Source organism: Stegastes partitus, unplaced genomic scaffold (genome assembly GCF_000690725.1).
Source record: "Stegastes partitus isolate 25-593 unplaced genomic scaffold, Stegastes_partitus-1.0.2 Scaffold245, whole genome shotgun sequence".
In the NCBI taxonomy this organism is placed as follows: domain Eukaryota; kingdom Metazoa; phylum Chordata; class Actinopteri; family Pomacentridae; genus Stegastes; species Stegastes partitus.
Window position 1 is genome coordinate 391,644 of NW_007577976.1, and position 26,263 is coordinate 417,906.

The 26,263-nt window shown below is 39.5% G+C and overlaps 2 protein-coding genes across 2 annotated transcripts in view; one reads left to right on the forward strand and one right to left on the reverse strand.

Annotated features, from left to right (window-relative positions):
* The window catches only part of zc3h3 (zinc finger CCCH-type containing 3), a 74,753-nt gene extending 59,880 nt beyond the window's left edge, over positions 1-14,873 (reverse strand). Inside the window, exons 1-3 of the mRNA XM_008281796.1 lie at positions 14,828-14,873; positions 11,243-12,692; positions 10,113-10,285 (exon numbers count right to left, since the gene is read on the reverse strand). Coding sequence (XP_008280018.1) covers positions 10,113-10,285; positions 11,243-12,692; positions 14,828-14,873 — 1,669 coding nt within the window. The remainder of the gene's footprint in view (positions 1-10,112; positions 10,286-11,242; positions 12,693-14,827) is intronic.
* A 1,862-nt stretch (positions 14,874-16,735) lies between these two features.
* cyldl (cylindromatosis (turban tumor syndrome), like) overlaps positions 16,736-26,263 on the forward strand; it is a 14,359-nt gene continuing 4,831 nt past the window's right edge. Inside the window, exons 1-13 of the mRNA XM_008281797.1 lie at positions 16,736-17,021; positions 17,274-17,743; positions 19,058-19,336; positions 20,987-21,065; positions 21,151-21,329; positions 22,438-22,603; positions 23,002-23,143; positions 23,739-23,849; positions 24,488-24,579; positions 24,663-24,726; positions 24,838-24,970; positions 25,436-25,544; positions 25,632-25,750. Of these exons, the coding sequence (XP_008280019.1) occupies positions 17,294-17,743; positions 19,058-19,336; positions 20,987-21,065; positions 21,151-21,329; positions 22,438-22,603; positions 23,002-23,143; positions 23,739-23,849; positions 24,488-24,579; positions 24,663-24,726; positions 24,838-24,970; positions 25,436-25,544; positions 25,632-25,750 (1,923 nt within the window). The 5' untranslated portion in view covers positions 16,736-17,021; positions 17,274-17,293. The remainder of the gene's footprint in view (positions 17,022-17,273; positions 17,744-19,057; positions 19,337-20,986; positions 21,066-21,150; positions 21,330-22,437; positions 22,604-23,001; positions 23,144-23,738; positions 23,850-24,487; positions 24,580-24,662; positions 24,727-24,837; positions 24,971-25,435; positions 25,545-25,631; positions 25,751-26,263) is intronic.

Here is a 26,263-nt window from a genome sequence, read left to right on the forward strand (position 1 = left end):
GTGTACAGAGCCGAAATGCTGAAAATTGTGTCAATGTCTAAATATTTATGGACCTGACTGTATGTATGGTCATTGTGATCAGTGCAGTGATGGCAAAATGTAAATGTAAAAATTTCCTTCCTGAAGATCCGCGACACTTAATAGCCCAGACTGACAAACACAGTCACACTAAAGATTCAATTCAATATTTCAGTGACAAATACAACATCAAAATAAACACTTTGTCTGAAATAAATGTCTGCCATATTGTAAAGAGTAAGACTGAAACTGTCAAAAATGTACTTAACAATCAGAACACTAATTAATCAGTGTCTAGAACTCTGACTGTGTGAAGCATGTGTACCCACGTGTGTGTGTGTGCGCGTGTGTGTGTGTGCGTGTGTGTGTGGGGGGGGGGGGGACATAATTAACATGCCAAACGCTCTTCACACTCTTTGCTCATCTTCCCACGTAAACGGTAAACCCCCAATGATTATTATGGCAACACGTCAGTATGTGCAGACATATGGAGGAGAGCTGGGCCAGATAGTGTTACTGTCATAGGGTCGGGGGACAGCAGGGTGAGGGGCTGGGCAGCTATACCGGCACCCGCTCCAACTGACAAAAGGTGAAGATTTATGGGGGAGCTCCTAACAGCCCCTGACTTTCCCCTATCTTGATGCCAGAACAAACACCTTTATGTAACACAACAAGACCCGTTATTACACAGGCCTAACACACACTCTTTAGTTGAAGAATAAGCTGAAGAATGAATGGCCATGTGTCTAAAATGGTGAGTGGTAAAAGTCTGTTCCACTGCTTTGTGTGTGTGTGTGTGTGTGTGTGTGTGTGTTTTGAACACAGTTACTAGAAACCAAACTTTACATAACTGTAGACTATTCTACAAACTATACTGCAGTGCCTCTGTTGTTTAAAAATATTTTTCTCTGCCTTTCAACCAGATATTCGTGGGCATTCATTTTAATACTTTAGGAAAAACACACTGTACACTTGTTATCAATCACAGTGAAGTTTGCATTTATTCATCAGTCAAGGTGAGAGCCAGGGCTAATGAACAAATGTTTGTCTGTCTGTCAGCAGGATTATGCAAAAGCTACCAAGCTGAATTTCACAACCCTTAGTAGCACTGTGGAGCATGAGAAAAGGAAGAGCCCACCAAATTTTGTTGAAGATCTGGATCACTTTATTTCAAACTGTGAGACAGGGCAATGGCCTTAGCGGAGGATGTGCTATCTGAGTAAAAACAAAAATGTCAGACTGCAAGTGATTACTTCAGCCAAATAAATACACACCCCAGACTGCAGGCAGGATGTCAACACAGTAGACATTATGAGGTACTGTAAACTGAACAGTTATTATCAGCAGGATTCAAATTTTATACTATTATAGTGAAAGACGGCAACAACTCTTGCCCCAGCCAAGCCATTTACCAACAAGTGACACCTGTACTGCCTGCCATGTGTTCTCAAATAATTAGTAGGCCTCTGCCTGTGTCCTGTTAGGTTTCTGATTTATTCAGACAGCCTGACACATGTGCCACCCCTCTAGATACCAAGAAAACATTTACCTCCTTAACTGGGAAGGAGGATAAAGTTTCCTGACTCGATAGTATTGATTACACATTTCAACACATGTCGCTCACCCCCTCCCCATGTAGGATAAAAACACATGATGGCACACAGCACTTTGAACTCATCTTAGAGGTCAGTCTCAAAACAATCATACAAAAGTATGAGCAAAAAAAAAGTAATACAGACTCAGTGACAAGAATAAAACACTGAAATAATGTACATGGTAAACCACAACTAACGTTACCCAGTCAGTTGACCAGATTAAGCAAAGGGCTACAAGTATTTACTACTTCTTGTGTGTCTTCAGGAAGGCTTGTGAGATCTGCCAGCATGCTGAACTCAAATGAGGCCCAATTTTAATTATGGACAGTTGACAGTTTGATGAGAGGAGGGGCCTGACAACACAGTTGGAGAGGAGTTACTCATGTATTCATACTGTAGATACAGTGGTCAGATCATTGGCATGCACAGCTCCCTGGGTCCTTCGAGGTTAATCAAAATGCCAAATGTTACTGTGCAGCATGGCAGACGGCTATACTGAGCATATCCTGCACAAGACACCATCTTACATGGGAAACTGAATCATTCATGCAACTGAATAGTCATACTATTTATATATAAGCACAAAGATAAACACATGCAGAGGTTCATGCTACTTCTTCCTTCTAAATCGGTGAACAGAAAATAAATATATGTATATTTCTTCAATCTTCATCTTTTACTTGGACTTTAATTTAGAATAATGCTTTAGAAGTAAAGGGTATGAAATTTGCAAGGCTGTGTGTGGTCTTCCTCTCACAGAAAGGAAATACAAATTTAATATTGGAGGCATTATGTTTTGTTTACTATCCATTTTTGTCTGCAACAACAACAGCAGTTAGTGCTTAAATCATTATGGCAGTACTACAATTCTGGATGTGAGGTTTGCTCGTGTGTGTGTGGGCGCACATGTCTTGTAGAGCATGTGTGTGAGAGACAAATGGTGACAAATATAAAGAGAAAGGAAGAGAGAGAAACTCACAGGCACTTCAAGACAGACAGAGTTAGAAGACAGAGATCCACCTGTTTGACACAGAGAGCCTGAGAAACTGCAGAGGAATGAGCAGAATGTCCGTGTGTGTGTTTGTGTGTGCGATAGGTTAAGGTCCATACGGTGCAAGTGTGTGTGTTTCAACCAACTGATAATACTATGGGAGCATTGGGGAATGGCATTTAGAGAAGGGTATGTAGAAAAGCAGCTGATGGGAGGATCATACACGCCAACACTCACACACATACACACAAGCGTGCACACTAGCAAAACAACTATTAAAGTCATTTGACCAATAAAAAGTTCAGGGAATGATCAGCATACAAATACATGAGTGACGCTGCCAGTATGCACATACCAAAACCGAGCTATGTGGTCTGTGAGGTCCAAACAAACAGTAAGCATCAGTCCTCCATAAGCTCATCTTTGTGCGTGTTTATGTAATGTTGTGTGTGTAAAGGTGGGAGAGTGAGTCAGTGAGAAGAAACCACAGGACAAGTGGCCACAGTGTGAAGGAAAAGTGGGAGAAACTGGAGCAAGTGTGAATCAGAGAGTGATACAAATAAACAAACTAAAATAAACAAATGTGTGTTGTGCCATGCTGAAGTCAAAAATGGACAGACGGAGCAGTTGCACATGTGACAATGCCTGAAAAATGTATTGGCGGCTATACTTGTGTGATTGTGTTGCAGCAGCTAAAGGAAACCTCTTTACCCTTAAAGTGTAACATGCTTAAAGAAAAAGAAAACCCAAAATACGATAGCAGGTTTGAAAGGTATGTTATCGTCTATAACTGTAATAACAGAAAGAACTGTCAGACTGTCAACTGGTCTTTCAACTACTTATGTGTGACTTGCGGGGTCCTGACAGGAAAAATACCCAAACAGCCAAACACAGGCTGAGAAGGCTTTTTGAAGAAAAAAAAAAGAAACATTTCAGGTGAACGGCAGGCTGTCTTTACACAGAGCAGAGAGGAGACAACAAGAGAGACTGGGAGGGAAAAAAACAACATACTGGATTAGTTAAACTAATTCTGGGGAGAAAGGTAATAAAACAGTTATGACATTTGGAGCCCCAGTTTAGTTTTTTTCTTCAATATCATAACACTTGTTGGCATTTGGGATATTCTGGGGTAATTTCATTTTTTGTTAAATAAATAATGAAAGAACTTCCACTTATTCATTTTAACCAGTAGGCAAAAAGGATCAATCATTTTACTCATATTTCATATTACTCAAATTTCAAATAAAACAAAAGAGTAAAGCAGTAGTGAACATAACTTGTGTTCATCACTAAAATATAAGACAAGTGTCAAAATCTAAAATCCTACACATTATTCATTAGGTGCTTTTGCTACTTTCTGTTAGAAAAACAATTATATACACTCCATAGCATAGCTCTAACAAATGTGTTAATTTGCATTCTGCATGGACTGATTTATTTATTTATTGTACATGGAGGACAGCTATCTCAACTTTCTTCTGCAGAATTTAATTATTTTGTTGAGAGTACTGCAACCTCACTGCTAACCACTCTCGACAGTGTTGCCTCTGTAAAGACAGGCTCCTTGATAGAATTCACAAATGTGCACTTTAAGTCTGCTGGGAGGACTCTGTTCAGTACATGTACAGTAGATTGCATCTACTTATTTTCGCAGACACACTACTGCTGTCATAGACTAGTTGATGCACAGACACAAAATTTGAGCGCCACGCGAATGGGTCCACGCTCACTGTCGTGAACTTAGGTGGATGAAGCAACTTATGTCACGCAGATCTTCGCATACATGTAAAGTGTAAAACTGGCCTTCGGCTGCTTCTCTCTGATAGTTTCCTCTGGGCTAGTGTCAATGATTGCTTCATCTTAACCATCATGTCTTTCTGATCTCTTCCTGACTGAACTGCTCAGGAATGTGTTTCCTCTAATCGACACTTCTGTCTTACATCTGATCAAGCTCACTTTACTGACAGGCTTTTAACATCGCTGTCATCAAACAACTACTCAAAAAGCCTACTCTTGATTCAGGTGTTTTAGCCAACGACAGACCAATATTCAGCCTCCCCTTTATTTCTAAAATACTTAAAGAGGCTATTGCAAATCAATTATCTGACCAGCTACACTAAAATGATGTGTTTAAAGACTTTTAGTCAGGATTTAGAGTACATCTTAGCACAGAAACTACACTAGTGAAAGTACTACTGCTGCTTGATCTCAGTGCTGCATTTGACACTAGAGATCACAGATCTTTATATTTAAGAGACTGGAACATCAGAATGTCAGATTCAAAGGAACCATATAGATTCCACATGGGTTATCATGCACACTAGAATAAGTCATGGAGTTCCACAAGGTTCCGTATCAGGACTGATACTATTTATGTTATACATGTTGCCCTTAGAAATATTATTAGGAAGCACTGCATAATTTCTAACTGCACTGCAGATGGTACCCAGATATATTTACCAAAGAAGCCAGATGAAATAAATGTGTTCGCCAAACTTCAAGCATGGACGACTTGCTAATTAACTCTCAACAGCTGAGTAGACTAATAGACCAATGCTAGACCTACAAGTGCAAGTGCATTCAAATGACTAATGGCGCAAATGGTTAGTGGCAGATAAACAGCCGGTGTTTTGGGTACATAGTTTATTTGAAACTAGAGAGTGGCATTTGTTTAGAAATCAAAGCAGAATCAAAATTAGAATTTAAGGATTCCTTTAAAATTGGAATTTTCTGACTTAGAACTGGTTCTTGATGCCCAACCCTAGTTATGGTTTGGCACTACATAGATAAAATTCAACTGAATTCAATTCAGGTTGTGCACCTTATTACCCAGGACTACACAACACTGTAAAGTCAGTGGCCATTGATTGCATCCCATCTCCGTTTGCATGTGTTCATACATACAGTAGCGTGTACATGCATATCACTGGAGAAAGTGGAAAATGTCAGTGAGAGCAGGGCCTCATGGCAGAGCAGTACATATGATTTATGGGCGAAATAAATGGGATCACTGTAGGCACGGTAACAGGATCCCTGTAGAAGGAGGGTGAGAAGGGAAGATTCTTTTGTGGTGGTAATGGGCTCCATGGTGTCGGGGGGTGCAGAGGGGCAGAATGTTGGTAAGCTGATGCTGAGAGAGCAAAGGTAGCAGTGCTGCCACTGTAAGAAGGCCACTTCTACTACAACGCACAAACAATTCAACAATCTGACCCTGTTTGTGAGAATGTGCACAAGTGCATTGTCTGATTTGCATTAAACAGAGTTTGACACTAACTGAAATAAGCAACTTTGGTAGCCAATATATACATCCACATCTGACTAGTAATTTAGAGAAATAAGATGTTGTCAGGTGTTCATTTTGAATATGGTGGTACATAAAAAACACAAAGGGCTGCATAAGTGGGTGTATGTTTCCATAATTACAGGTCAAAAAATGAAATGTGATCAAGGTTCAAATAAAAAAAGAGCTACTGCTTGGTCTAAATCACACTGAGTCACTACAGATGCATGTGTGCCTGTCCACACAGCACAAGTGGCAGTCAGCACAGGTAGCGTCGGCACAGTTTAAAGCCACATTTGGCTGCTTCCACCTGTGGTTGGTGGACCCGTGCATTGTACTGGAGCAATCACACACTAGCTCAAAACTTTCCTGTCCTAATTTCTTTGATTGTTTTAAAAATTTAAGTTTTTGTTTCACAGTTATGCCCCCAAATGGAAGTTACACCCCTTGCTTGTAGGTGAGGCCAAGAACTTCTTGATGTTTTTGATGATATACAACCTAACGAAACCATACCAGAGCAAACACACCAGTCCCATAACAATGGCACTCCCTGACAGCAGCGACCTCCCCCAGCAGGACCATGCACACGATATCAGAAAACTGCTCAGAAGCAGCTTGAGGAACATGACAGTAAGATGAAGGCATTGGCCCAACCGCCAATCTCCCCAGATCCCAACCCAGCTGAGCATCTGTGGGATTTGCAGGAGACAACCTGATCCACAGAGGCCCCACCCCAATACATACAGCACCTAAAGGATCTGCTGCCAACATGCTGATGCCAGACACCACACAATACCCTGAGTTCCCAGGTCCATGAGCTTTATCAGGAGCAAGAGGAGGACACACAAAAGTAGGCAGGTGGTTTTAATGTGGATCTGTTGATCAGTATACACAGTACACTCTGATGCCTAATTACACGCTTCAAGTGAGCAGTCCAAAATGTACCACCTGTTTTCAAACCATGAACTGAAATGACTAGTTGATTACGTGATTTGTTGAACAGCAGAAAAAAATTATTGTCAGCTATTTTGATAGATTGATGTTAATTTTTGAAAATAACAATTCCTTACAACCTCTCACATGAAACTGGTAATTTTCTTTCTTGGAAGCTAGTTACCTGTATATTTTTGGGGCATGAATGGACATGCAACAATATTTAGAGCCATTACCTTGAGATTTAGAGTTCTTCCCCACTCTGTGCCAGTAATTTTTACTAAGAACTGGGACTAATTGGTCACAGGAATTATTTGTTATACAAATAAAGCCAAGAGCTATTACAAGACATTGATGCTTCGATGTCTTGTTAAAATGCTTTTTCTGATCACTTGTTCATGTACAAAGTACAAATCTGAATTCTAAAAGTCTGATTAACTATCATGACTTCATCACACAGGTCAGACCTAATATGCTTGCAGTCTGCAAAATGACATGCAGTGCTGGGCTTAAAAAAACAAAACACACAAAGCACATTAACAGAACAGTGAAGACAGGAACAGCGAGGAAAAAGACTGAGCAGGACTGGATGAAAAATGGTGTGGGGTGAAAGAAACTGGAGTGAGATAGAGACCTAAAACGCTCCAGAAGCCTGTCACATGGGGCCTGAAGCAGCACAGCTCAGCACTCTTTCTCTCTGTGTTCTGTCCATTCCTGACATTTTTCTGCTTTATTAGATTATCTGGGCTACATGGCTGTCTGTGGGTGAATGCAAGCACGCCTGCACATGCACGCATGCACACGTCGATTCATTACAGCCCTAACTGCTTACTTAGGTGTATGCCCTCTTTAAATTAAACCAGAGATAACCAAGCACCTTAGAAAACACCGGCCCTTAACGTGGACAGGAAGGCTAAAACCAGTCATTGAGGAGGAAATTAAGAAACATTGTTTGCGAGTGTATTATCATGCATGTGTGAGTGGTCATAAGGTTGGTTTTTAACGGGCTCATCTATAGGGACTCTGCTTCACATCATTAGTAATTCAATTTGCTCTTTATTAGCAGCTCTTATCAGAGGCACAGACGGCTAAGAGCAGCTTTCCTCACTCCATCTTCCTCTGCACTCACCCCTGCTCCACCTTTTCTGTGTCTCCGATTCTGAATGCCTGTCTTTAATTAGAGACGCATTTGTTCTTGCTATAAGCTATTCCGTTTCTTCGGATGACATAAAAAAACATGAAAAGAAGATGAGGACGAAGAGAGGGGAGAAAAGCTTTAGGAGGTGTCAGGAAGCATACATAAAGTTGGGTTAAAAAATCCCAAAAAGAGAAGTGTACTGATAGCCACAGAGCCATGGATACGAATAAAGCCTAATGTTAATAGTGATGGCTTTTCTAATGTCTTCTGACTCCATTGAGTATGGGAGATTACACCAAGATGGGCATGAGCCGTGTAGGGTACGCAAAGAATGACCGGAGGGTTGGAGGGGCAAGTGGAGGGAGGGAGGGGGAGACAGAGAGGGAGTGAGGGGGGCTGTAAAAACAATGATTGCTTTCCATCAGGTTAGGCCTATATTCTACAGTTCGTTAAAACAATCCAATTTGCAAAAGGATAATTATGCATTAGCTCCTTTTTATCTACTGGAGGGAGAGTGGTGCCAGGGCTTGATAGCAGTGGCACTGCCTGCCTCCACCTCTGCAAATTACCCGCTATCGGCACTTGTTCGCCATCACGGCTGAATTGGGCAATCAATTAACCCCCACCCCCACCTCTATACACATCTCCCGTGACAGCAGGAAAAACAAAGCCTCTAGGTCTAGGAGGACATGGATGTGAGCTGCTGCCCTCTGCTGGAGATAGCTGTAATCGTTGCTGTTAGAGTAACAGCTGGAGGGCCAATTGCTTAACGGTTTTATACTAATTCCGCACTAGATACCAGTTATAGGCTGTCTATAAGTCCATAGTGTGCTCACACTGGAAAAATTTTAAGAAAAAAAAGGAAGTAAGGAAATCAGCATGCATTATTGAATGTGCTGTTGGCCTATAATATACGACCTATAATACCCACAAAATTAAATGGGTACAAACAATACATTTTGGATGGCTGTAAAAATAGATCAGAAAGATTTTGGGAAAAAATACTGTCAAAACCACAGGTTGACTGAACTCTCAGCACATTATTTTAACATATTGTTTTTGATCAAAATTGCAAAATACCATGATTTCTTAAAAACTAACTGTAGAACCAATTCACGAAGACATTTAGTACATAGAAAACTGTACACTACTAAAATGAGAAGCACTGAGGGGAGACACTGTAAATAAAGACACAAAACTAAATAAAACCATAAAAACTAATAAACTAATCAAGCAAAGAACCAAGGGAGAATCCAAAGACATTTTTTTGAAAGGCTGACTCATGCCCCTTTTGGACTTTTTTCTTTACTGAAAGCAAGACAGACAGAGTCTGCAACAGGTCAGATTAATAAGACTCACCAATACTGTAGCCAATCCAGGTTTTGACAAAACATTCACAGAAGCTGAGGTTTAGTTTGTTACTTCCAGTTGTTTGTAGGAGTCTTTCCTCTGAGTTTAATAAACACCTGCAGCATCACACAGCAGCAGGATTCAAATGAGCTCTCCAAAAGAGTTTCGCAAATTTACACATTTGGAAAAACAGCAGTAACTTCACTCATGATTCAAAATTTTAAATTATCCCTGACTTGGCGGCAGGACTGACTAGGATCTTATAGAAAGTCCCAAGTCGGTGTACTTCACCTCACACATCTGAGCTGTCATACACAGAGTCACAGTTTATCAGCTCTAGTTAAGTCATTTGTTACAAAGCAGCTGTCCTCAGGTTGAGTCCTGAGCTCCATCACAGCTGTTGGGATATTTCAATTTAACGGCTGGTAAAGTTAGATCGTCACACATTGACTAAGATTAGCGTTTAGGACATCATAAATAGACAAATGTATTTATGATTTGAACAGTTTATTAAAGCTTGTTATCAGTTTACACTAAGTCTTAGTTTTTTAGAGCATTATCCTGCATTATAAATCAACTGATGTACTGTCCACTTGCATGTATGATAACTATTGCATTGGTCATGCAACTGGAAGCATCAAAATAAAAATTAAAAAACCCAGTCACACCGATGGCAAGACTGTGTCATAAGCAAGTCACTAACAAAGTGTGTAAAATATTTCGTTAAGCATTTAGAGCAATTAGACAAACTCTTGGCAAAAACAGTGTATCTATTTTGTACTTTTATCTGTAGTGTGTGCTTCTTACTTGTCCTTGATAAGGTGGGAGAAAGACGCCTCAACTTGTGTCTACCAAAAGACACAAGTTCCCTGGAGGGTGTCCTCTTAACTCCCATGGGACTCCTGGTGAAGGTGTGTATCCGGCCCCGTTGGGAGTACTTTACAGTTGACAGGCTGCTCCCCCTCTCTGACCCACTGCCACTGCGGTCACAATGCAGGGGGCAAAGAGTACAAATCAGTAAGACATTGGGATTTACTATCATGGAAACAATAGAGAAAATGGAGGGGTTCAGTGCCAAAGTAGACCAAACCACAAAAAATCTAAAGTTGAATTTGATGTTTTTTTTGATCAGTGTTTATGTTCCACAAGTTCATGGCAAAGTGCTCCAACCAGCAGGCCACTAGTAATGTCACAATGCAACGTTGAAGTTTGGCCCATAATGGCTTTGGCATGAAAATTTAGTGCCAAGCTGGGCCAAGCCACAGGAATTGCTGACTATTATATCGCGGGCACAGGTAGTTGCATGTGTTTGCGATTCAAGATGCCGGACAGCACGACCTCAATCCCCGTGTAAACTCAACTTGTAGCTACGATAAGGTAAACTAAAAACTTAATTAACCACCGCCAAACATCTATTACTACGCCATGGTCTTCAAAAATATCTCTAGTTCCGTATGATGATCCATGCAAACTCTTCAATGCTGTTTAGCAAGACAAACCTTAAATTTCTTTTATTACTTTTTTTTCAAAAAGTAGAAAATGTGGTATAGCCTGCTTTGGCACTCAGCAAAAGGAAAGGCAAAATTCAAATTCAAATTAGTCATCACAAAGTAGCTGTCTCTATCTCTGGACAGTGTTGAAACATCTTTGGATGCATATGATGACTCCTTCAACAACCACGATTGTTTTTAACAACACCAAATTTTGACCTCATTTTTTTTGTAAAACTAGTAAATGTGGTTTGGCCCACTTTGGCTCTAACCCCCTCAAATGTATTTAAATCAATGTATAAACAAACAGCAGTCTAACATGGGACAGAAAGTACTTTGCTGCCACCTTCTGGTAATAGACTGAAAAGTGCATTCTAGGTGTCCGTCAGTGCAGAAACAGGTCTGGACGAAAGTACATCAGATCATCTGCATGTTGCAGTTACTTACCTGCTAGCAGACTTTCTGATGATTTTCATCCTGCTGCGGAGCTTGAATCCTCCAGGCGAAGACGACAAGGAGGCACGCTGAGGTAAAGTTGGGGAAACAACAAGCCCTGCTTTTATTCCTTTGTTGCTTTTCTCTGCAGTCCAGTGGAAGGCAGATCTACAACGGGCCACTGTGGCCCCTTCTGTCGCTACCATAGAGGTACTCTGACACCCAGCCTTCCAACAGTAACGGCTACTAAGTGGAGAACTGGTAGAGCAGCCTGCAATTCCCTTTTTCAATTTTGCAGAAGGAGAAGCACTTGGCCTAAGTCTCTTGGTGGCATCTCCCTTCTCCAGGACTCTCTGAGCAAGAGTCAAAGCTTTGGGAGATAGAGACTTTCGAGATGTCTTAGCTTGGGCTCCAGCAGAGGAGATCCATTTGTACTTTGAGGTCTTGTGGGCTACATTGACTGGGCTGAGCTTTCGAGGTACCTTTTTAGCTGGGATTCTCTTACTGACTGAGGGACTACCACTGGCAGCTCCAGCCTTTAAGACTGATGTTGGGGCAACAATCACAGCTTTACCTGCAATGGAGGAAATGTCCTGGCTTTTTACCCATGTGAACTTTGACTTTTTCAAAAAAGATGCCCTAATTTGGGCCTGGCTGTTCTGAGACGAGGGGTTAAGGGAAGGTGGTTTCAATACTCTTGACGGAGCAGAAAAAGCTGGTGTGGTATTTCCAGCTGTGAGAACTGCTGGAGTTGTGGTAGTAATACTCTGTTTCGTTGCAGTGGAGGTTTTGCTGGTCTGGGAAGGTTGAACCTGTACTTGGGAGCTGCTCTGCAAACTGGTTGAGGTGTTCACTGTGAGTGATGATGGCACGACTGAAGAATTAATAGTTTTTCCTGATAGGACTACATGTCTGTTTTCAGCCCCATGCTGAAATTCTTGAGAGTGTCTGTGTAGAATTTCACATTGCACACTAGTCCCTGCTGAACTTGAAGCTTGTTTTTCATTTTCATCCTGAGACACCACTGCACCAAGTTTTCCAAGAGTATTCGTGTTTTTGCTGTTTAAGTGTCCCTTTTTCTTCTGTTGAGCAACCTCTGATGATAAAGTGACATCCCCCTCTTTTCCTCTGCTGTGACTGGGCAGTGAGGTGCTGTGAGTTGTACACTGGGAAGTAGACTGGTGAACAGTGGAGGAGGAGGAGGAGGAGGAGGAGGAGGAGGAGGAGGTAGAAGCTGAAGGATGTCCAACAGAGGACTGCGGGCTCTTATTTTTCAGTGAGTATGTTTTCTTCCAACTTCCTCTGCTCTGAGGATAATATAGTGTTCCTGAAGAGCTGTGAGGATGGAAAACAGATGTGCTTTGACCTCTGCCTCGGGCTGATGTTGAAGCTTCTGGACGCCTCTGCTCAGTTCCTGTAAATGGTGCGTCACCGTGGATGCTCTTATGTTTATTGATGAGATCTGTGAATTGAAAAAATAGGCGTGATTTGGGTTTGTAATCATTTGCAGATTAACGGACAAACACAAGTAATTAAAAATCATATCAAGTTCAACCAACAAAACATATTTATTGCTTTCCTTTAGAGGTATTTAGTCATCTAAACAGTTCTAGTTTAGTCTAGATATTAAAGGCAGCTAGCTTGTGGTGATGAAAACATCAAAATATTCCATTTAAAAAAGCACGATAACTACATCTTTTTGCAGTTAGTGTCCCTGTTCCTCTGGATAAGCCAATCAAAATTCTGTCACCAGTTCTTTTCTGCAAAAAAACAACAACCCCTCAGTAAGTGAGGAGAGAGATCGTCACTACTTCCATGTAAGAGACAAGGACTCACTTTTGAATAAAGTTTATGCTGTGTAAATGTTGTGTTTTGGAATATATAGATAGTCAGAGTAACTGAGCCTCCACAATCAAAGGAGGTAAAACTTCATCCCGATAGAGGTAAATAAACTTACAGCACCCTCTACACAGCAAGTATAATTGGTTTCCACCTGAATTTGGGCTTTACCTCTTTAGAGGATGCATTGACCAACTTCAAGCATTTTTTTTCTTGTAATTCCTGTTATGTTTCGAATTCATCACTAACTAACTGCTGTCTATGAGCAAAAGTGACACTCTTTGACATTGGAGTTCTATTTTTGTGTCTTCTACAAGTATGTGATGTCTTGAAGCAAGAAATGAGCCTGTGTTTTTCACTCTCACCATATGAGGTAATATAATTCAGGAAAATGCTATTTCATCAGAAACCACTGTGGTGAATGTTGTTTTACCACAGGGGTAACTACAATTATCTCTGACATAAAGACTTGATGGATCAGGATCTTCTAACATGTCACAAGTCTGTGTAGTTGTCTTCATATCAGACAGGTGAGGTGTCGCACACAGAGTCACAGTTTACTACCTGCAGGTCATGATTTGATACATAGCAGCTGTCCTCAGGCTGAGTTCTGAGCTCCATCACAGCTGTCGGGATATTTTGATTTTATTTTTGGTAAAGTAGTAGTTAGATTATCATCACACATGGACAGATTTTTTAGGATTTAGGAAACCATAAATAAACTACAGTGTGACAGTTTCATACGTTTGCTATTAGTTTAGATTTAGTTTTTTCTTTATTAGTGCATTACAATGTACTACATATTACTTGATATTCTGCCAAATTTCACGTTTGACAAATACCCTGTGTGTAACTTGGCTTTCTCTATCACTGTGTTGGTTATGTCTAAATGAAGCAGTAATGTATTAACATAAATGTGACTCATGTCTGAGTAACAGACTTCTTTTACTTTAACAGACTGATTAAACAGTAATGTTATGTATACCATGCCTGAAAAGGACTTTAAATACATAAAATAAAACCTGAAACAAATAATATGATCAGGTCAACTGGAAGTGAAAAAGCAGCTACAGAAAGTACAGACCTGTCACTTTCAGACAAAAGTCTATCATTAAAAGCTATCATCAAAATTTTAGATTAACTGTGCCAAATTTGGTCCATGGTTGGTTCAAATGTAGGATCCTGCGGGACCTGAGAACCATATGTGCATGTAATTTTTTTAATGATGGATTGATGAAAGTCAATGAGTTTTGAAGCTTCTCTGGCAAATTGTGGTGGTACTTACTCAGACACTTGGTATTCTTTCTGGGTCACCAATGTGAGAATGACTATATCTTTGTGCCCTATAGATAAATAGCAGCATTTGCAAGCGAAGACATTTTTTTTTCTACAAACGTAGGCTATTTACCGTTATGGCTTGCAGTTAAACAATTAAACAAGAATATGCAGTTTGTTTTTCAACTGTGTTTGAACTATTAAAATATCAGAGGAATCCGGCCTATTCCAGCATAAACACCAAGGTAGTTGCTTATTAAAATGCGTTTATTTACTGACACTAACGCCTCTATTTAGACAGGTTACCAGGTACAGTGGTTTGTTTGGTGGAAAAGCTAACGGTTTAAGTTCGTTGTTGAAATATTTTAAAACGCGGCCTGACAGCCTACAAGCAGCTCTGAATTCAAAGAGCACAACACTTAAAATGTTTTCTAAGCCGCCAGTTACGATTACAGTTGTCGACATTTACCAAGAGAGACTTACTTTGTAAAAGTTCAATTTGCCTCTTCAGTGCTTCTCTCTCCTCCATGTTTACGACTGAAAACAGCTCGTCATCAAATAGCGACACAGAGAAGCGCTTAAGGATGACGTATTTTATACTGGCCAATCACAGTCACAAGAGCTTTCAGACGCGGAACCCACAGCGTTGACTTCAATAGGCTCGTTCGACATCTGTCAGACCTGCGCAGATTCGATCACCGGAGATCAACCCACAGTGCATGCTGGTTAGATTTCTGTCCGACTTGATCCCGACCTTCGCTGACGCAATGCAAAAGTAGGCAGCGATAACCGTGACAACAACACGGCTGCAGTTTCAGGAGCCAGACGCCGCAGTTGATCGCTAATGACTGCATGGCCTGCAGGGATGGGAAACGTCTGGTGCTCACCTGATCTAACAGCTGATTGGTTTAGATGTTGAATCAACAATAGGACGTTTAATAGAAACTGTTGATTTTAGTAGATTTACAGAGATTTCATTTTTTTTGTTGTTGTTGTTCTTTTGTTTTTTGTTTAGATATAATGATTAGAAGATCGATTTATACATGCGTGGTTGATGGTGATCATAATCAGCCAGAAAGGCTGAACACATTGAGATTGCACATCATAAACTGCCAACAATATGTAGATCTGGTATATTATCACTGGGCTCATTCTTTCAGTATTTAGCATCACCAACATTTCTGGTTAGGGATGTGACAATTGTTCAAATAATATCTGTACAAATGTTTCAGTTAGTGGAGGACAGCTTTGGTTTCCTGATTTATTTACAGTGCTGAACTAATCTGATGCAGATTTACAGGAGAATTCATAAAAATGGAGATTGAACCATGAACAGAGATCATAGATCACCTGTATAACATTTTTAAAGGCTGCCCTGTGTACAAACTCACATATTATTGAAGTACCTTTTAATAAATTACTTTGTTTCTGTAAGTTCCCATACACACTGAAGGATGCTGAAGACTGTCTTGAATGTAGACCATTAGTGCTGCTCCCTCCTTCTGCCACCTGCTCCCATTTACTTATCAGTTCACCTCTGTATTGCAGGGGTCATTGCAAAAATCCCAATAATAAAGATCTCTCAAAACCTCAATGATCTGCTTGCATGATGCCACTGGAGGTAAATAAGAAAGTACACAATATGTATCTATTTGAAATGTGAGTGAATAAGTGATACTTTGAATATAAAAGTGCTAGTCTTATTTTTGGATAGTAGTTTAGCGTTGTTTATTCAGAGAAATTCTAATTTCAAAGCCTACAACTGAAGCAGTCTTACAATGAAGCAGACAATACTGAACCATCTTCAGCTACAACAAGCTGAAGAGGTGGGCTGCATACAAGACGATAATCACTTATCCAAATGTTACACAGGGTACAAGTAGGGGAGAACCCAAGAGGTGGCCGCGGCTGTCTCAGACTAAAGTCTGGCCACCCTCACACAACCAGCAGTGAGGCCTGTTAGAGGGCTACACATATGCTCATTGATTTGGAGTTACATCTTAATACTCATGTTATTTTAAGTTGTGATATCAACTATTAAAAAGGCATAACTTGGAACAACCATTCCAGATATTTATTTTAAATCAACTGAGGGTTTCATAAAAAAACTTATTAGATATTAGTCCTCATGGCATTCTTTTAAATGTCAGCCATCCTTGCATCGACAAATTATAAGTACAACAATCGTTTATTTGACCCACATTGATTTACCATGAAGAAGAAATTACATTAAGGTGACCTCACTTATACATATACTTTGGCTCCGTCGCTGGGTACAAGGAGACTAAAAGAGTTTTTCAGCGAAGCAGAGTTCGTCTTCTCATGTTTTATTCAGATAAAGCTGCTGCTTGCCTGTCAGACAGTACTGAGGGCTGCACCTTCCACCATTGAACCAGCCGAGCTGACAGCCGAACAGCGTCACTTTGAAAACCTTCCTGGATTTGTGCTTCATAACATTTTAAACTGTCTCCGGAAAGGACACTGAAAAAAAAAAGTGTGGTTTAAAAACTTTGCGATAAACTGTCATTTTAACGAGAAGAGTGTTACACCTGTGACACCGCTGTGAAATGTGAAATGAAACGAAAGGGGAAGTGAAACTTAACGCAGCTGGTTGGTCGTCAAGCGAAAAGAGTGAAGACAACAGAAAGAAGAATCTAAAGTTCCTTAGTAAGTGAAGGTAAAGTTAATTAACAATGACTTTGTCCCAGATACTTGTTGGAGAAAGTAAGACAAACACTGTGAACTATTCTAGACTGAAGTTATTCAAATACCGTTTAGGCTTAACAATGTTAGTTGTGATTTTAGGTTGACGATGTTAACTTTGTAGCTAGTTAGCGAGCTAGCTTCAGTGTCGGTTGCCGTATTTGTAACAAGATTATTGTTGTTGTTTTAACACTCGTGTATCCGCACTGTGTGTATTCCTGTACAGTACCTCCTGGCATCAGCAACATGGCATCAATTACCTACCACTACTTCATCATAACTAAAAAGCCTCAATACCCTCAATACTCTCAACACATCAACGCAGGACAAATATGTTACATGTCTGACTACAAGCTCAAATCACAACTCAAAATATCTCCCTCTCCCATAAATTTGCGTGTCTTCATCATGGGTTCACGTTCGCAGTTAGATTATGACCTAGAGTTCAGCAGTATAAAGGAGCTCAGTGCAAAGGAAGCTGAACTGCTGCTGGCCCTGGCTGAAGACACCGAAAGGCTGAAATGGTTTGAAGAGAGAGACGCTCTCCAAACAGCACTGGGACTCAGCGTGGGCACCGAGGTCACTGTGGAGGAAGACGGAAAAAAGCTGAGAGGCACCATTCGCTATATTGGAGGCATGGGAGAGCTAATCTGTCCCCCTGGCATAAAAGGAACATTCTTTGGAATTGAACTACAGGTACGACTTCAAAGTGTTGGTTCAGTTAAAACAAACAAACACACACACATACACACACACACACACACACACACAACCAAAGCCATCTCAGCCTTATCATTCTCCATGCGGATGGATTTGAACTTCAAGTGTAAGGGCTCCCACTCTGAAAGTAACAAGTGCACAAGAGCACTCGAGGACTGTCTGATGCTTTTATGTGCATATCTGCAGACTTTTACTTTTTATTTTCAAGTAGGTCTGTCAGTTGTTTTTTTTAATAAATCAATAAGTTGTTCAGTCTATAAAATGTCAGCATATGGTGAAACATGCCTATCAGTGTTTCCCAAAGCCCAAGATGCAAAGTTAATTTAGGGTACTGTCATCAAGGAGAAAGAAACCAGAAAATATTCAGGTTTAAGAATCTACAATTTTGTTTTTGTTTTTTCTGAAAAATTACAAAGTGATTAATTGATTATCAAAATAGTTAAATGTTCCATTTTACATCACTTAGCAGTTAAAAAAATTACTTGATTAATTGTTACAGCTCTACTACCAATTGCAATATTTTAAGTTTTTTTTTAAATCACTCAAAACAGGTAATCAGTGATCAAAATACCAGTGGATTCATTTAATAACTGGTAGCTTTAGTCACTTAATTGTTGCAGCTCTACTGCATAAAATATTGGCAACTGTTATCCTGTATTTCTTTTTCTACTGGGTCATAATTAAAACATTTAGAGGCCATGTACAAACTGATACATGGGTCTGTTAACATTTAAATACAATGGGGTCAGACCTAATAGAATGTGAGTTTTTCCGTGGCTTGCTGGACTGACTGTTTTTGTGTATTAGCAGTTGTGCATAATCCCCATAGACCCTGTGGCTGTGAGCAGTTTTCATTAAAACTTCTTGCACCCATCAAGAGACATTTGTGATACTAGTCTATCAAGAATAAATATTGTCCCCATTACTCCAAACTATGGGAGAAATGGGTAGAAACTAGTGCAGGGAAATGGCACTCCGAGAAAACACTGTATTTTACACCAAATTGAAGGCACAGAAGTTTTGAGCACCACAACAACATTCCATTTACCTGTGTTATACTAAGGTGGCAACACGTCTTAGAAGTGGATATTTCAAATGTCAGTAAAGGAAGAAAATATTATCTGCACGCCTAGTGCCACTATAGATAAAATAGGTAAACTGGCCTTTTATGTGTTTTATAACCTAATTTAAAATTCTTAGTAGTTTGCTTCCCTGATGGATTTATTGAACTGATGAAGGATATGTGTAAGATTATTTCACATGTGCTTCTGTGCTTCTGATTTTTTCCAGGGAGCAGACAGAAAGAAGGGGAAAACTGACGGGACCTTTAGGTTTGAGAAGCTTTTCTCCTGTGACAAAAACTGTGGCATTTTTGCCCCATTCTCCAGAGTCAGGCCTTTGGTCCCCATCCCCTTGGCACCATCTCATCCTGACCCCTCCCCAAAGCTACAACCAGAAGAGCTAATTCCAGGGGATAGAGTTACATACTTCATCAATGATACATGTCGCCATGGAATGGTGGTGGATGTCCAGGAAAAGGATGGACAACATATTGTTCAGATCTCCACAGTTAGTAATCTTTCTTTCTTTCTTTCTTTCTTTCTTTCTTTCTTTCTTTCTTTCTTTCTTTCTTTCTTTCTTTCTTTCTTTCTTATGTATTTATTTATTTTTCAGTTGTCGATCATAGATGTGACATGAAAATAATCAAGCTGCAATTGAAGGGCACAGTCTAAGCTTTAATTTAAGGGTATGGACAAAAATACATTTAACATTTAAGAACCCCATCCATTTTTATACCCAGTCCTCTGTTATTAGGGACTCAATTGTAATTGGACAAATTAACATAATTGTAAATAATATAATTAATGATCATCTTTAATACTTTGCCAATAATCTTTAGGCGGGAATTACTACCTGAGGTCTGGAAGTCACTAAAGAACTGGTCCTCCTTTGTAATCTTTTTCTTAGACCTTTAGTTATTTCTTTTTCTGATTTTATTTGTTCATGCATCTGTCTGCCCTCCATTTTGTCCTCAGCAAGTGAAATACATGCTCCACTGGGTTTAGCTGACTGACTCAGACATTGCTGAATTTTCCACTTTTTACCTTGAAAAATTCCTGGTTTTCTTTTGCAGTATAATTTGGTTTATTGTTCAGCTGTGGTGTGAAGAACTGTGCAATTAGCTTTGCCTTATTTGACTAAATTTGAGCATAAGTAAATTAAGTAAATTAAGTAAATCTTAATTTGCTTTATCCTGCCTGCTTCTGTGTTCTGGGATGTCAGTTATGTGACACGGAGCCTCGCAGTGCCCATTTAATCACACTGTCTTTACGTGTTTTTACAGATAATGTGTACTTTGGATGATGAGCTGTTCCAAGCCTTTACCATACTTTTTATTCCCTTCATGCTGGTGCAGGTTAAACTTAGCTTCATCTTTCCAAAGTATGCTGTTACAGACCTGTACAGGCTTTTTAATATGGTTTGTGGCAAAGTCTATTCTGGCCTTTCTATTCTTGAAGCTTAGGCATGAAAGCTTTTCACCTTGTGGTCAATTCTCTGTATATGTTCTCATTAAGTCTTTGCATTCTAGCAAACTCAGATAAATATGCCTTCTTCCTGGAGAGTATTCTGCACTTTGCTGGATGCTGTGAAGGATTTTTTCTTTACAGTAGAAATGATCCTCCAATCATCAATCAAGGATGTCTTCTGTGGCCTTTTCATCTTGCTGAGCTCTGTTCTGTTTTTCTCAGAATGTATCAAACCGTTGTTGTGTTCGCTACTAATGGCCCCACTGTCTTCCTGATGTATTTGCTGGGTTTGCTTGGAATTCACATCAGACCTTTTACCTGCTTTGATGAAGAAATAATGAGAGATTCGGCTACACCTCTCGATAAAACGGCTTTTAAATCAATGTCGAATTACTTATGTTCCTCAGATGTGAATTTGAATACCCTCAAATTAAAGCGAAGAGTCTACCCTTAAAACCCACATTCATTATATACCTATAACTTGAATCACTTTTTAAAAATACTCATACCTACACTGCCAGTTTTTTGAGCTGTAAGCCACAGTGTTGTTGCCATTTTCTGTAGCTCCTGCTCACCCTTAAGTTCCCTGCTACAACCAAATGCTCATATTTAAATACAAATTTTCAACAACCTTTAAGCACAGCGTTGCCAGTTTACATGACATTCACAGTTTTTTCTTTGGCACTTTCAGGACACAGATGAAACTGGGAAGACAGGGGGTGAAGTTAAAGTTCCACTAGACCAGGTGGCTAAGGGAGAGGTGCCTGCAGGTTTGAGCAACTCTTTACATGACGGTGTGTAATTTTGTTTGTTACATTCGTAATACATCTTACCCAAATGTATTCTTCATTGCAGAGCCAGAGAGCATGGACGTCGATATGCCCCTGGTGCTGGCAGACACTGATGATCCGTGTATGGGTCTGAGTTTGAACTCTGTGGTAGAGGTGACCTTGGGTGAAGGCAATTCATATGGAATTATCCGCTGGATGGGCACTCTGCCTAACCGAAAGGAAACCATGGTCGGACTAGAGCTGGTAATTTTTGTACTGATACACTATAGAAGAGAAGTGTAATATCACTTAAGTGACAAATGATTCAAAATTGAGTCAACGCTGAATAATTTAATTTTTCCTAAGTCTAACAGTAGTGTATTTTCTCTTACAAACAATCAAAATCAAATACTTTACAGAGACTGTATTGAATAATATACAAACTCGGTCCGACAAAGATTAATACACTTGTGATCACTGACACACAAGTTAGAAAACATGATTGTTGAAAATAAACTGAGTACAATTATGTTTTCCAATTAGTCTAACTGTATGAACATGATTAGAAAATTACTTATATGTATTACCAAACAAAAATAATACAGAAAGACCAGTGACCAACTAAAAAGAAATCAGAAGGTATAGAATGAGCCATAGTACCACTATTCTACTATATAAAAACAGACAGGTCACTGTTTCACAGTTAGCAAAGGGAGCTGGGAGCACATTCTGGTCTGATGAGCTAAAGACAAAGAAGAAAAATTTGTTTGCTGTGCTGGGGTCCAACATGTCTGACATAACCCTGGCCAGAACTATCGCAATTAATGCCTAGCCCTGACAATACAACACAGAAATGCAAGAGTGATGTTATGGGGCTGCATGAGTGCAGAAGGTGTTGGAGAGATGATATTTATGGGTGCACCATAAATGCCTGTCGATATACCAAAATGCTGGCTAAGAAGATGACTCCTGCTCTGCAGAATTTGTGAGACTTTATTTAAAATATACTAGATATATACAATTTTTGTTTTTTTTAATTTTACTTTTGAGCAAATAGAAGTGAAGCAATTATTGAAAGGTAATACAATGTAGAATCATTTTACATTTAAGTGATGTTGTACAGTTGTATAGTGATATAATGCAAATAATATGGTGCAGATTCAAGACTATGAAGTGCCTTGCCACAATTCTGCAATATTCATCACAAACTAATTTGTGTAGTTTTGCAAATATGGTTTGACCCTATGTAAAAACATTTGCACTATATCTGCATGAGTGAGAGGCAACTGAATTCCTCTGAAATTATACTGTTAAGGGGTTCTCTGGTTAAATTTCGGTCCTCAGTCTAATCAGTCTGTATTTCCACCTGCAGGAAGAAGACAAAGGAGTGAGTGATGGTACTTTTAAAAATGAGCGTTATTTCATATGTCCTTCCAAAAGAGCTCTGTTTGTGAAGCTGAGTTCCTGCCGTCCTGACTCACGCTTTCAGAGCATGTCAGCCAATCACATGGACAAGATGGCAGTACTGGAAGACAAAGGTTTGTACAGGATTGACCAGCTAACTTCTGAGCAGTCTTGAGAAACTCCTTGTTCAGAAGGGATTGTTTTTCCTGAAAACAGTGTATTTGTGAAGAGAAGGCAACTTTGGTCAGGGACATAATTAGTGCCCCCTTGTGGGTGTAGTGGTTCTGTTGTCAGCATGGCTTCCTGCCCACTTATTTGAAAATACTTTTTTATTTTTTCCTCAGTTATTATTTTAAAAGGGAAGAAAAGAGACATTGTATGTACAGTAAACATATTGTTTTTAGAAGTATTGTTAGCTGCATACATATTGTACATACAATTCTACTGCCTATTGTTTAATGTGTTATGTTGTGTGATATGATATTTCTGTGTGTACATACATTACAATTTATCGGTTTGTGTTTTACTTCAGAGGGAGAGACAGAACACAGCACAGGAACACCAGAGACTGTTCTTCCTCTCAGCACAGAGCAGGTTAACCAGTTTCTGCTTGGACGAATGAAGGGCATTCAAGGGCACTGTAACTCGTGCTACATGGACTCTGCCCTCTTCAGGTCAGGACGATGAACATGTGATGATAAATAATATCCCTTCTTCTCATTTTTAAGTTTGTACATCCTTCCTTTTGTCGCTGCCTCTCCTCTTGCCGTAGTCCCTCTAATCAGAGATGTGAGTGGAGGAGTTGAGAAAGAGGCACGAGGAGAGAGGACAGCATTTAACAAAACGAGACATCTTTACCTCAGATCTGTTGTTCTTAGACAGTGGCAATTAAAATGACATGTGCCATAGCTGTAACATCTGTGCATTGTTTTCTTACAACCTACCGCTGTATTTTATGATCTCCGGGTGGACACCAAGAGAAAATACATGCAAGCACAGGGACAACACATAAACTACACAGAGAAATAGAATCAAACCCTGGACCATCTACCTGCAACACTGCTAACCACCAGAGTATATTGCGATTAAGAGATAGTTATTATATAGACACAGTTGTCAGTCCTGTTCCCACCATGGTATATATATTCCAGCTGTATGTTCAAAACATACATTCTTGTGAGAAAAAAAATCCAGTTTTAAACTCCCATCATGTTGGAGTGCATATTGTAGTTTTTCATGTCAAATTTATGTTTCTTTCTTTGCTTTCAGTTTGTTTACTTGCTCCTCTGTGTTGGACTCCATGCTGTTCAAATCAACAGCACCTCAGGATGCCCCAATCCAGAAAACTCTGCTCCATGATATTGTCAACCCCCTCCGCAGGTGTGTGCTTCGAAATATTTGTGTGATGCAAAACATGTGTTAAGGATGGACAATATATAAGTTTATAATTTTATCTTAATAAAACCATGATAATGAAAAATAATTTATATATACATATATAAACAATAATTTTTAAAAATAGTTTTCTTTTGAATTGCCTATTTTAATATAGACCAGCAGAAAAAAGATTGACATTGAATCTAACCACTTAAGACATTTTATGTCACAGCAGCATGAACACACAAATAAATACATTTACATACATAAATAAATAAGGATAAAGCAAATATCTTACCTTAATAAACATTAAATAAAGAAAGCAAGTCAGACACTAATGCACAGAAGGTGACTGGGATGACTTGCATGGAGACCAAGAGGAGAACAACAGAAGGCGAGGGTCTCCCTTATCAAGTGATATGCTACGCTGCATGCTTGGGATTTGTCCGTGGAACTGAACTTTGCATTTTCACAAAGTACTTTCATGGTGATTTGTATTTCATGCATTTAAGTGAAAACATTTTTTTGAACACTTTTCTTGTGGCTGTTGATGAAGAGTCTAACAGAGGCACATGTCATTATTTTATCACTCAGGCTAGGCTGTGTTGTGTGTTGTGTTTTGTTGTCTGTGTTGTTTGCAGTAAGGGCTTTGTGGAGGGACGGCACATCATGAAGCTCCGGCAGCAGCTGCAGAAACATGGCTATAGTCACTCTTTCACCACAGATGAGAAGGGTCAGGCGACTCTGGAAGCTTTAATACAAATTACTTGCTTGTTTGGTTTAAAGTGAACATTCATTGTAAAGTTTATTTTTCAGATCCAGAGGAGTTCCTTATTGTCATCATGCACCACATTCTTGCCCTGGACCCTCTGTTGAAACTGTACGTTTAGTTGCTGTTCAATATTCCTCACCAATATATAGCTTGAATTATTTGGCACTACCTTATGAAATAGACTTAGTCTTTTTTTTTGTCTTGTTTTTTCTCATTTAGTTCAGCTGGTGGTAAAGTGCAGGAGAGTTACTGCTATCAGATCTTCCTGGACCAGAATCACAGCCTGGTTCTGCCCACTGTCCAGCAGCTACTGGAACATTCCTTCCACAGTGCAGGATTAAAGCTGGCAGAGGTGAGATCCCTTTGTTTTTTTAGTCAAAAAACTGCAGAAGAGTACTTTTACTTTTGTTATTTTATGTAACAGTTAGCAGTGATGTGATGCTTCACAAACACTGCAATCAAAACAATTATAACAATTCCTGATCTGTGATTATCGATGTTCCACAGCAGTGCAGGTGGTAAGCTTACTAGTTGGTTTTGAAAAAAATACGTTATGATTTGTTATAATAATGTGAAACTATCTTTGACACTTTGATATTTTAGTAAAAAAATAAAATAACATAAATAAATGATTTTTCTGTAGCGATCAATCCAGCATTTTTTTCATTCAACTTTTATTGATCTAATACCTTTCCTTTCTATGGTTAATTTTTCAGCAGATGGCAGTGTTGGATAGTTTTTTTCCGGTAGAACTCTGATCATTTTAGTGGTGTCTGTGTTGTGGGATCTTCTTATTTTTTTTGTCTTGAACTTGCAGGTGCCATCCTGCCTCATCCTCCAGATGCCTCGTTTTGGGAAGAAATTTAAGATGTTTGACAAAATTATTCCCTCTCTGGAGGTGGACATCACTGACCTCCTCTCCGAAGGTACTGTTAACCACACATATCCTTTTTAAGCACACATGTACCTCCAGGATTTCACTCATTAAATATATCACGTAATGTATGTTTCAGGTCCTCAGTCGTGCATGCTATGTGGAAATGTGGCTGAGCAAGAATGCACTGACTGTTTTAAAGATCCTGTTTTCAGCCCGACGGGATTCAAAGTCTTCTGCAAGACATGTTCAACACAGGTTTGTGGTATTATCTGGACACCTGAGTCATTTTGTCAGTGGTGGCTTTTCTCAATGGCTTCTTGAGCATAGAGAGAATAGACTGAAATCACTTTTCCCATGTGATGTATCCCACCTCACCACCACTTCACCAGCTTTTGCTGCTATTAGTACGTAGAGTTGAGACACAAGAAGGATTTATTTTTTTAAAGAATAAAATCAGAATCAAGAGTAGGCTACACCGCAAATCAGTCAGTGGTCTTTCACTGCTTAAATGTGGACAGAAGTTGGGTTTGCCGACATGTATAATGTATGAATTTGAGTATAGATACTCATCATATCATATTTTAAGGCTGGATTAGTTTGATCAAAATCACCAGTACTTCAAAAGAATATTCTACCTCGCCCCCGGAAACAAATATGAAATTAGTCAGATTTTTTTCATACTTTATTTCAAAAACTGTGTATTTGGTAAGAAATGTAGCAGAGTAGCAGGGTGGTGCAGTTGGTAGCACTGTTGCCTCGCAGCAAGAA